The sequence below is a fragment of the Vipera ursinii genome (assembly GCF_947247035.1).
Source record: "Vipera ursinii genome assembly, chromosome: Z".
Taxonomy (NCBI): domain Eukaryota; kingdom Metazoa; phylum Chordata; class Lepidosauria; order Squamata; family Viperidae; genus Vipera; species Vipera ursinii.
The window spans coordinates 17,788,421-17,800,973 of record NC_139517.1 but is presented as its reverse complement, the minus strand read 5'-3'; the positions used below and the strand labels follow the sequence as shown (position 1 = coordinate 17,800,973).

The following is a 12,553-nucleotide window of genomic DNA, read 5'->3' as shown; positions in this document are numbered from 1 at the left end:
GGAGCTTTCTGGGGTACTTATGACCTGTTTCTGAAGTTCCAGCAGCTGCCTCCCCCCCCAGGTCACATGACCGCACGTTGGGCCCTTGGCAACCAAGCGACATTTACAGCATCCCACGATCACGTGACTTCATTTTACGTTCCCCCCCCCCCCGGAAATCGGCAGTTATAGTGAATGATGAATTTGCTTAGCAACTGCAGTTTTTGCTTTATGATCACTGTGCGTGTTTAATGACTGCTGCGAAAAGGGCATAATAAAAATTGGGTCTGGTCACGTGATGACCTATTTTACGAGCGTTATAACTTAACAACTGTAATTGCCCTGTTGCAACTTGGATTGTCTCGCAAGAAGCTGACCCCGGTCCTCAAACCATTTTCAAAGTTCCTGTCTAGAATGAAAGCTCAGAGTTTTCTGAAAAGTACTTCGTGTATAATGTACATTCAAGGGGTGTTTTTTTTTTGCACTGTCACATGACCTGCTCCTAACCCTTCTTGGCTATATTCCTTAATATTGCCTTCCCTTTTCCTACAGATAACCCCCCACTCCGCCTCATCAAGCTACCTGCACCTACCACCCCTTCCTCCCCTGCCCACTCGGTCCACCCCTGGGAAAAGGACATCTATAGGGTTCACGGTATGTCGATTCGTACTCGGTTCCTCCCCTGTTCTTGACCAACAACCCTACCATCACGGACAATGTTAGTGCAAAAAATTAACTAGATAACTGCATAGAATGTCTAGCTCTTATATTTATGTGACTCTTTTCTACCGCTGTTCATAGTAATACGAACCAGGCAGTAGCTGGAACATTTATTCCTGGTTGCACAGTAAGGATTTGGGCAGGGATGTGAACAACCAGATCCAAATTGTCTCGGAAGAACTTTTAAGTATTCAAATATAATGGTTTGTGGTGATGGACAACCCATCACCCATTGGGTTTTCCTTCTTTCCCCATATACTGTAATATGGGCTGGCAGTGTTTCTCTTCATGACCTTTAGCAAAGCCATCTTGAAACTTCTGTCTCCTCCTCCTCCTGCTCCTCCTCCCCCCCCCCGCTCCTCTTCCTCAGCTGACCCATGAACAACCAGATGCAAATTGTCTTGGAAGAACTTTCAAATATAATGGTATGTGGTGATGGACAACCCATCACCCACTGGGTTTTCCTTCTTTCCCCATATAATATGGGCTGGCAGCATTTCTGTTCATGACCTTTAGCAAAGCCATATTGAAGCTTCTGTCTCCACTTCCTCCTCCTCCTCCTCCTCCTCCTCCTCCTCCTCCTCCCCCCATTCTTCCTCCTCCTCTTCAGCTGACCCACGGAACTGCCTGCCTGTGTGCTAGGGATAGGGGGAACCAAGGCAACTGTTGATCTACTCCCACCAGGGAGACTTACCTGTCAACTGCCAGCAACCCCCAACCAGCCTTAACTTGCCTGAAAGCATCTAAGGCACGCTCTCATCCTTTCCTCTCTGCCCACCGTGGTTAAGAAATTTCAGATTTCAGCCTTGGTTTCAAAGCAGCCAATTGCTGCTCACCCATCGGGCCTTGCTGCCAGCCAATTGGGTGCAGAGGCCAGAGGGAGGCGGGACAGAGAGCCATTTTGGGGAAGTATAGTAAGAAGTGACAGTCATGTGGCTACGGCTGACCGCAGCGGTGCAGCAGTTGGTGGCATCGGAACAGTCACCGTTTCGCCAAATTTCAATCCCACGGGAGTCAGGGCTCCTGGATTTTGGTCACATTCTTTAAGTTAGCCTATTTGAGATAGGTTGACTCAAAAATGGTTTCCCCATGCAACAATTTGCCCAATTGCAAGAACTGCAAGAATTTTAGTAAGACATAGATAGCACAGGTAGTTTTTCACTGACAGCCCTTCGTTTAGCAACCATTCAAAGTCACAACGGCAATGAAAAAAGTCACATGGTCATGTGATCAGAATTCAGGCACTTGGCATGCATTCATGATGGCCGCAGCGTCCTTGCTTTATGTGATTGCCATTTGCGATCTTGACTGTCCCCATTAGAATATTGTATTGCTGCTGAGGTAATATAGCTTAGCAAGATTTTGGTTAAGTCCTGTTTAACCGCATCACTTTTACTCGGTTAATTTTAGCAAGAATCAGCATTTGGATTTTAAACAATTTCTTTCGGGCTCCTTGTTTTGAAATGCAAACTGTCATAATTTGACCGAATCCGACTTGATGTCAACATCTCCCCGCGTGTGAAAATCTAGTCCCTCAAACTAAGGTTTTGCCTCGCTTTCTCCCTGACTGACTGGCTAGGTTTCTTTAGGCAAGAGTTGCACCAAAGTACTCATAGAAACCTTGTTAAGATCCAGGTTTGGGGGGTTTTAATGATTTTAAATTGGGATTTTAATTCTTGGGGCCATATTTTATTTTATTTTATTTTAACTTAATTTTATACTGTATTGTTTTTAAATTTTGCCCTGTAAACCACCCTGAGTCCTTCGGGAATAGGGCGGTATACAAATTGAATTAATAAATAATAAATAAATAAATAAGTATCTTGAGCACGTGTGTAGTGTCCCCTGCTTTGGTGCAAAAGCCAGCGCTGCCACTTTTTCCCCCCTTCTATTTGTGGGGTGATAACATGGATGCTCTATTTGCGGTCTTTCTAGGGTCGAAACGCACTGCAGGAAAGGAGCAGCCATTCTCCTGGCAGGCAGCGGTTTGAAAGTGACACCGACGTATGCATTTCTCTTCTCTTACCAATGGACGATGTGTATTGCTTTTGCTTTGCCAATTTCCCTTACAGGCAGTCCTTGACATACGACAGCTCACTTAGTGACCGTTCGAAGTTACAACAGCACTGAAAAAAGTGACTTATGACCATTTTTCACACTTACGACCGTCGCAGCATCCCCATGTTCCCATGATCAAAATTCAGATGCTTGGCAACTGACTCATCCTTAATGACGGTCGCTGTGTCCTGAGGGTCATGTGATCCCCTTTTGTGACCTTCTGACAAGCAAAGCCAGCGGGGAAGCCAGAGTCATTTCCCAACCATGTTACTAACAACTGCGGCGATTCACTTAACAAGTGTTGCAGGAAAGGTCGTAAAATTCAAATTCAAATTCAAATGCGGGCAAAGCTCACTTAACAAGTGTCTCACTTAGCAACAGAAATCTGAGGCTCAATTGTGGTCGTAAGTCGAGGACTACCTGTATTGATTTACCTCTGAAAGAGGTCGTTCTTCCCCTTTCCCCCTGGAGTCTTATCACTAAGCTGAGATTTGAGAGTGGTGTAAATAGCAGCGGAAGAGTAAACTGAATGAAACCAAACTATTCCAAACGCAGTGGCAGTAAAAGAAAAAGTACCATTTGAAAAAGAAAAGAAAGAAAATCTCAAAGGTTAATTGTAAAATGAAAATGAAGAAATATATTTCACTGTTGGCCTAAGAACAGCAAAAAAAAAAAAGATGATTAGGCAGATTTCTCCAGGACCAAATGGCAAAAATCTGGTCCCCCCTCCCCCCCCACCCCAGAAAAGATTCCATCAAAGTCTAGACGATTATTTTAGTTTGAGTTAAATAATTTTACATGGGCCTACAGCTTCTTTGAAAGAGCTCGCGGTTAAGGCATCATCAGGCTGGAAAATGGGAGATCGTGAATTTTTCTCCCACTTTGGATGCAAAGCCAACTGTGATTTGGGGCCAGTCATTCTGTCTCAACCCTAGAAAAGAGGCAATGGCAATCCACTTCCAAAATACCTTGCCAAAAAACCTGCACGGACTAGTCTAGGCAGTCACCAGGAGTCAAAACTGACTTGAAGGCACGCATACACCGTGATCAATGGAAGAGGCATTTTCCTTTTATTATAATCTAGGCCAGGGCCTTAATCACCAGATGAAACTTCCATCATTTGGCCATCTTGGAGCTGTGAGTTCAGGTCTAAAGTTCCGCTCTTATAATATCTCTGCTATCCCTCTAATCCAGGGCTTCCCAAACTTTTTTCTTCGTTACCCCAAAATGCTTATCAGAAAGCCTTTTCACTGTTTATCAGAAAGTTCTTATTTAAATGTCCCTGTTGTGATTGAGTGTGTGTGTGTGTGTTTGTGTGTATGCATATGCATGCGTATATGAGATTTACATATATATATCCACCCACTCACTTTCAGTGGCTCTAGGCTGCTTACAAAAAATAAAAAAAAACAATATAAAAGAATAAAGAACAGTATCCCCCCCCACGACAACACACAATCAAACGAGCTATTTGATAGGTTTTTGTGTTGTTAGCTCCCCCCCCAAACCCCAATTTTACCCAATTTTGGTAAGTTAACCAGGTTTGGGATTCACATCTCTAATCAGTGTTCCTTCCACTCTCTAGGGCAGACATGTCAAACACAAGGCCCGGGGGCCGGATCCGGCCCGCGAAATGGTTTCATGTAGCCTGCGAAGCCATCCTGGAAACAGTGAGGGAACGGCCCCCAGTGCCTTGGCCCTGGCCCAGAGACCCTCCTTCTGCCAGAGACCCTCAGATCTGTCCCACTCCTGCCCAGGCCCCCATAGGCAACCTTGATGAGAACAATGTAGAGCTGGCCACGCCCACCCAGTAGGCCATACGCACTCTAGGCACGCCCACCCAGTAGGCCACGCCCACCCTGGCCACACCCACCCGGCCCCCTGAGGGCTACCGCAATGTTGATGGGGCCCTCGGTGAAATTGAGTTTGACACCCCTGCTCTAGGGCCAGACAATAGGTTCCCTTTAAATTGTATGGATAGAGGGTAGCTCATTGGGACTAACCCTGGCCTGTGTCCATGCCTTATTCACACACTTATCGGCAGAGAAAGCTTTACACAATATAAACATTTGTTTGTAGTAGGTGGTCAAGCAGCTGGCAGAAGCATGTGCTTAATTTGGAACTTTGCAGTGAATTAAATTCAAAGGTTGATCAATTGAATTTTGGAAAGGTGGAACTTTTTATCATCATAAAACGAAGGATTTCTTCCACGAGTAGTAAGCTTCTGTAGTCAACCTTCTCCGGGTGAGTTGAGGCTGTAACTTCCAATCTCCCGCCTAGCACGTCCAAAAATGTTGGACGTTGCAGGCCTCATTGTAAAAACCCCAAATGTTCATTCAAAGAATTTTGACTTTTAAGCTAAGTCCTTTAAAAAAAAAAACTTCTGCGCCTGTAGAGCTTTAATTGGAATCAGTCCATTTTCTCTCCCCCCCCCAACTATGTTTTCAGGCTCTTTTGACAAAATTGTGTGGCCAAGACAAACTGCTTCGAGGTCTGGAAGAAGAGAGAGGGCTGCTTTGCGCTGAAAAGGTATCTGATCCCACTTCCATTGAACAAATGAGCATTTGCTTAGCTCTTGTTATGTTTGAGAACACTGTGTTTGGTGAGTCATTCTGGGACCTCCCCTCTTTTTGCTATGGTTGGGGAAAAGACTTGCAAGATTCTGTTTATGTATCCTTACAAATAAAGTTGCAGCTAGTACTTCTGGGTGTGCTTCTTGGTCTGGACTACCTTGCAAGGCTGACCTTCCTTAATAGTCCTTGTTACATTTCTTTTATAAAAATAGAACTGGACACACAATGGATTACTAAGGAGGTTTGGCCTTACCTTCTCCCCTGTAGCCAGACACTCCCTGTGTGCACTTTCTTCTCTAATTTAAGTTATCCTGCCAGAGTCTTCAGTGAGAAAGCTGATGGAGCCACGCCATCCCCAGAAGAGATAGGCTAGTTCGCCTCTTTTTAAATGTTTTCTCCATCAGTCTGGTGAGGTAGTCCAGACAAAAAGTGCTATCTTTACTGTAAAATGTCATTAACAGATTCTTAAAAATCCAAAGGCACAGCTCTTCCCTCCTCATCTTTACAGTGTCAGAAACTAGGATTGGTCCCCTTCTGAGATGTTTGCCATGCCCCGCACCCCCAATTCCTTCTGTGGACTCAATTTCCATTTGTTTGACCTTTGTCTAACCCAGGGGTAGGCAACCTTGGGTCTTTTATGGCTCGTGGACTTCAACTCCCAAAATTTCTGAGCCAGCCATGAGCCCGCTGGCTCAGGAATTCTGGGAGTTGAAGTCCACGAGTCATAAAAGAGCCAAGGTTGCCTACCCCTGGGCTAGCCTGTGGCTATTCCTTTTGTTTCCCAAGGTCTTTTTCACATATCATGATATCACCTTATATATCTATTAGAATTGACTTTCAACCTCAAATTGATTAGAAGTCCTTTTGTCATTTGCTGCCAAATATCAGCTGCAAGGTCTTGGGACTGGTTCTCTCCCTATGCTAAGTAGTCTGTGATACTGTCAATTTCTGTGGTTCTGCAAAAGGCCTTGAAACAAACGTTTGTTTTGTTGATTCTGTCAACTCTACAAATGAGCATGGCTGCAGCCATTTTCCTTCTCATTCTAGGTTGCCACATAGAACGGAGCAGGGGGGTGCTTTGCTAGTCAAAATAATCTTTTTGTCCCGTGGGAACCAAGGTCATTGGCTGCTCCCGAGACTGTGGACTGGGTGTTTCATCAAAAGCCTGCCAAATAATCATATTGGGGAATGTAGTTGCTTACATAGCTTTTGTGGGTGGAGCATTTAGCTTTGTTTTGGGAAATTGTTGCTTGTGTATCCAGACTTGGTTCCACTCTTGACTGTGCCGATACTTTGTAACTAATAAACCTGTTATTTGGGGAACTTGCAAGCCTCCGAGTTCTGCTTTATTCGTCTCTGTCTGTCGGAACCATGACAGATTCATCAAACTGCAATGAAGGAAAATCTCTGCTGGGCTGACAGTTCTCAATATGGTATTGTTTCAGGAACGCCTGGAAAAGGCCTTGGAAGTAACACACTTGAGGCTGGAGGAGTTCAAAGGCCAAGATGCCACCGTGGAGAAGATCTGCTATCAACAAAGGCAACTGCAAGACGAACTGGTGCACATCCGTGCCCGTCTCTGCGATCTTGCGTTGGTGAGTGGTTGCAGCTCCCTGATACTTGAGTGAAAATATCCTTTGAAGAAACATCCTGAGTCGATCTGCACACAGGTCAATTGGTAGCTGTATATCAGGTGAGGTCCAGCTGTTTGAACATCAGCTAGTAGTACTTATGGGAAAAGAGAAAGAAATGCTGCATATTTGTCTTTCCCAGCCTGGAAACATCCAAATGCAATGAGGGTTCTGTGGAGTATATTAGTCGTTCCTAGCATTGTGCTGTTCTGGACAGAGAGCTCTGAAGCTGTTCCTGGGATCTGTTGTAGCCATTGCCCAGCTCAGAGTGCTTCTATTATCGCTGGGATCACTTCAGCCTTTATTTCCATGTCCTCTCTAATTCCTCCTTCAGGCCCGGGTGCTCCTTCTCCTTCCTGATGTTGCACTATATCATTTTGTACACTATATCAGAGGTCACCAACCTTTTTATGCTGGTGGCCCGGTGGGAGAGGGAGCAGGTGGGAAATTTGTGTGTGCATGCACGCATACGCCTGCGTGAACGGGGCTGCGGGCACCTGCATGGTGCTAGCAGCCCCATTTGCATGTGTGCACTGGAGCTAGCTGCCGCCGCTACTACTCCCTCGCAGATGTGCAGATGGGCTGTGTAACCCCCGTGCGCTAGCGGCCCCATTTGTGCATGCTTGCATGTTCTAGCCACCACCACTGCTAGCCCTGCGCGCATGGGCAAACTGGTCTGCAGGCTCTAGCCCGAGTGGGGTTGAGTGCACACACAAACGTGCGTGCACTAGCCAGCCTGTCTCGCAGCCTGGTGGCCGGTAGCCCACGGCCTGGCAGTGGGCCGTGGACCATAGATTGGGGACTCCTGCACTATATCTGTCACCATTCTTGTCTTCTGGCCCTTGTCTCCTGCCACAATGCCTGGTTAATTACCCAGTACCTGCCTGACTATCTGGATCTGAAAATCCCACAGGATCTTAACCCTCTTATTCTCCATGACCTTCTTTGGAGTTTCCCATCTGGACTTGGAAGAGTGTCACCCAGGCAACGTGCACAATGTTTCCGTACACAAGGCCAGCCAGCTGGCTATATTTCTGTACTGCAAAAATCCAGATGGACTGCTAGCCACCTGGTGATTGTCCAGATATTTTGCAGGACAGATTCAGTAAGACCATATAGTATACAATGATACCTCGGTACTCGTTAATTGCTCTGGGAGGCGTGATGAGTATAAAAAAACAATAGCATCAAACAATTTTGTCTCATAAGGAATAACATAATGAGCCATAAGGCAGCCAACACCAACAAGTTCTAGCTTGTGCATTGAGTATCAAACAGACAATGGGTAACAGGACAAAATTTTCACGGCAAAGTGCTTTGAGTAGCAAATGTGATGAGTTTCAAAGCAGCTGATTGCCAAGGCACCACTGTGCTGTATCTCATTAGCTTTCTGTCTTACCGTACAGTAGCACAGGTAAGCTGGATCAGATCTTAAGATTTGGTTGTTGTACGAATATATATTCAGTAGGAAATGTCTGACTAAGTAGCTGGGTCACTGTTTCTGTCCAGGACAGTGAACGAGTATGGGAAGATTATACGGCCTTGGAAAGTGACGTACAGATGCTGAAGTGCTCCTTGGAGCATACTCGGACTTCCGGGCATCCCCAGGTAAATCTTAAATATGAGGGACGGAGCTTTCTCAGTTGCGTCTCCAAAGATACAAGATTCTATTCTAGTGGATACCCACCAGGCTGAATTGCTAAGTAGACCACAGTCACTCGCTGACAGGAGCCTTTTGACTGAGTTAATTCTTTCTTTCTTTCTTTCTTTCTTTCTTTCTTTCTTTCTTTCTTTCTTTCTTTCTTTCTTTCTTTCTTTCTTTCTTTTCTTGGCGTATTTGGGTCTTTTCCCGTGTAAGACTGAGGGTGTCTTGGTGACGTTTCGACGAGGTCCCACTCGTCATCTTCAGGCTGGTGTCTTCGGCTTCGTGCTTGTGTGAGCAAAGCGTGATCGGAGCTGCCATCTCTCTATAAATATTGGGGGGGGGGTGCTGGCTTTGTTGCTGTAAGCGAGTTGGTTGGCTGTGCTGTTACAATAAGCCCATCAACCAACATGTAACAACACAGCCAACCAATCTGCTTACAGCAACAAAGCCAGCACCCCCCACTCCCCCCACCAATATTTATAGAGAGACGGCAGCTCCGATCACGCTTTGCTCGCACAAGCACGAAGCCGAAGACACCAGCCTGAAGATGACGAGTGGGACCTCGTCGAAACGTCACCAAGACACCCTCAGTCTTACATGGGAAAAGACCCGAATATGCCAAGACCTACATACCTGTACCCATGAAAATCTATATATATATATATATATATATATATATATATATATATATATATATATATATATATATATATATATATATATATATATATATATATATATATATATATATATATATATATATATATATATTGGTAAGTCAGCTTTTGAACCTTAATGATAGCTAAAATGAATGCGTGGAACTAATAATTGATTTGGTATTTTACAGCCATAAAAAAAGATACTTTCGTTTTATGCAAATTATTCGGCATTCCTAATCTAATTATTTAATAACAGGAACAGAAAGCAGGAGACAACTTGGATTCCTATCTTCAGGGTCATCCGCCCTCTTTTTTATTTATTTATAGGAATTCCTGTTTTTCTTTGATTAACTGCTGTTTTAAATACTAGGAAAAAGATTTTTGAACAATGAAAGAAAAACTAAAAAAGGCCTCAATATCTGTACACTTGATACCAACACATACTGAAAATTCCCATCCATGGAAGAAATACTGCACAGCTTTAGAAATAATGCTCTGCCTTAAAAACATAGGGGAGTGTTCGAGAGCAGCGCTCCTGTCACCTGAGAAATTTCGGCTCTCGTTCAGAAGTGGTGATGGGAAAAGGCAGAAAGATAGAAGGTGTGGCCGTTGTCTCCATTTGTCCATCAATTCCCTTTCTTTAGGACCAAGCAGCAGCTCAGCAGGATTTGTGGAGAATCCATGACATCCTGGCGGGATTGAGATGCAGCCATGCAAATTACCGCACCCTGGAAAACCGAAGATCAGGTGCTTAATTGCAGTGTGATCAGCACTGCACTGCACTAGGTGTGGGGAGGGGGTGTGTGCAGAGCGGGGTAGTTCTCTGTTATGAGTAATCAGCATTGCAACCAAAAGGGTTCCTTCCTGTTAGGTGTGTCCCATTATTATACCTGGGCTTTGTTCCTGGGAATGGCACCCCACCTTTCCACCAATAGGTGGGAGTAATCATTGTTGATTGCTGTCAAAGATATGACATCAACAATGCAGTTGAGAAGGTAAAGATCCTCTTGATTCAGTGTGATTCTCAGCAACTATCTGAACCCTCACGTGCAGATTTTTTTTCTTTTCATTTTTCTGAGATGGCTTCCACTTTCCCAGTCTTGACAGTCCTGTAATTTATTCCTGGGGGGGGAGGAGGAGGGCTCACCTCCAATTAACAGAATAACAGAGTTGGAACAGACCTCAGAGGTCTTCTAGTCCAACCCCCGGCTCAGACAAGAAACTCTATACCATTTCAAGCGAATGCCTGTCCAGTTTCTCCTTTAAAACCCCCAGGGACGGAGCACCCACACCTTCTGATTAATGTACCACTGTTCCACTGATTAATTGTTCTAACTGTCAGGAAATTTACTCCTTAATTCTAGGTTGCTTCCCTCCTTGATTAGTTTCCGTCTGTCGCTTCTTGTCCTGCCTTCAGGTGCTTTGAAGGATGACCCCCCCTCTTCTTTGTTGCAGCCCCTGAGATATTGGAACACTGTGACCACGTCACCCCTAGTCCTTCTTTTCATTCGGCTAGACCAGGGGTAGGCAACCTGGGCTCTTTGATGACTTGTGGACTTCAACTCCCAGAATTCCTGAGTCAGCATGGCTGGTTCAGGAATTCTGGGTGTTGAAGTCCACAAGTCATCAAAAGAGCCGAGGTTGCCTACCCCTGAACTAGACATACCCAATTCCTGCCACCATTCTTCATATGTTTTAGTCTCCAGTCCCCTAATCGTTACCTAAATTGCCAAGCTGCCATCTCCTATCTTGTAATTAAAACACTATCAAAAGTGTAATGAAACATGTCCCTGACGGTGTTCTGACTATGGTAAGAGAAGGATCTTGGGAGAAAGGAATCCATTGCAATCTCTTTTGCTTTCTTCATTGCAGGTGTGTCTCCGGGCTCACCCTCACCTCTGGATTCACATTTGGGGGCAAATCATCCCCCTCTGCTCTCCTGCACCGAAACAGAGGTACTTCAAAAAAGGAACAAGTCACTTCATCTGGAGTTTGGCTTCAGAACGTGACGGACTCTCCCCCATTTGTCTTTCTTTTAGGCTTCTGTCCTGTTCTATTTTTTAAGAAACATTCTTTAGAGGCTGAACATTCTCTCTGTTTAATACTGACTGTGTATCGAATATGAAAATCTCCTACCAGAAGACGTGCCAATGTTTGTGCGTGTGCATGAGGGTATAAGGCAGGGGTAGGCCATCTCGGCTCTTTTATGACTCATGGACTTCAACTCCCAGAATTCCTGAGTCAGCTGACTCAGGAATTCTGGGAGTTGAAGTCCATGAGTCATAAAAGAGCCGAGATGGCCTATCCCTGGTATAAGGGTACACATTCCAGGACCACTAATTATCCAGGTAGCCCTTGACTCACAACCACAATTGAGCCCCAAATTTCTGTTGCTAAGTGAGACACTTGTTAAGTGAGTTTTGCCCCATGGTAGGACCTTTCTTGCCGCTGTTGTTAAGTGAATCACGGCAATTGTTAAGTTAGCAACATGGTTGTTAAATGAATCTGGCTTCCCCGTTGATTTTGCTTATCACATGACCCCGGGACACTGCAACCCCCTCATAAATATGAGTCAGGTTGCCAAGCATCTAAATTTTGATCACATGACCACACGGATGCTACAGTGGTCATAAGTGTGAAAACAGACATAAATCACTTTTTTCAGGGCTGTTGTAACTTTGAACACCGAAGTGTTGTAAGTCGAGGACTACCTGTATAGTCTTCCCTAAAACGCGGCACTTGATTTATTAGGATGTGTCTTCCTACACTTTTATTTATTTATCAATCATATTTATATAGCCGCCCATCTCATGTAGTGCCACAGGGCAGCATACAGAATAAAACAACCCAAATAGATTAAAAATGAATTTAAAATACAATCAAAGTAAATTAAAAAAGATAAGAAAGCAAAACAGTGGTGTGGGGGGGAAACCCCAGTGTATTCCAGTTAACCATCGTGTAACCATCATGGGATCCCCAAAGTAGTTAATAAAACCATGTTATCTGGTAGTAAGCTTCATTGGACTTTGTGGTAACTTTCCTTTGGCTTTTAGGATTTGTTACAAAAGGGGCGACATGCAATCTTTAATTTTGCTTCAGAAATGCAAATAATTTTGCAAAAAGTACTGGTGTTAAATAGAAGTTCCATTCAAGGGAAAGAAGTATTTGGATTCTGCTTGGTCATTGTATTCTTCCTCTGATTTTTGTGTCATAATGTGTTCTTTAAAAGTGGTAAAATCTGAAAATTCTTTGTCACCAGTCCGACAATTTGGTCAAAGCAAGCAGAGT

At 44.4% G+C, this 12,553-nt stretch overlaps 1 protein-coding gene across 1 annotated transcript in view; it reads left to right on the top strand.

Moving 5' to 3' along the window:
• PLEKHA4 (pleckstrin homology domain containing A4) overlaps window positions 1-12,553 on the top strand; it is a gene marked incomplete at its 5' end in the record, with an annotated part of 39,163 nt that overhangs the window by 10,588 nt on the left and 16,022 nt on the right. Inside the window, 7 exons of the mRNA XM_083378838.1 lie at window positions 532-633; window positions 2,635-2,703; window positions 5,206-5,286; window positions 6,776-6,925; window positions 8,471-8,569; window positions 9,910-10,012; window positions 11,138-11,220. Coding sequence (XP_083234964.1) covers window positions 532-633; window positions 2,635-2,703; window positions 5,206-5,286; window positions 6,776-6,925; window positions 8,471-8,569; window positions 9,910-10,012; window positions 11,138-11,220 — 687 coding nt within the window. The remainder of the gene's footprint in view (window positions 1-531; window positions 634-2,634; window positions 2,704-5,205; window positions 5,287-6,775; window positions 6,926-8,470; window positions 8,570-9,909; window positions 10,013-11,137; window positions 11,221-12,553) is intronic.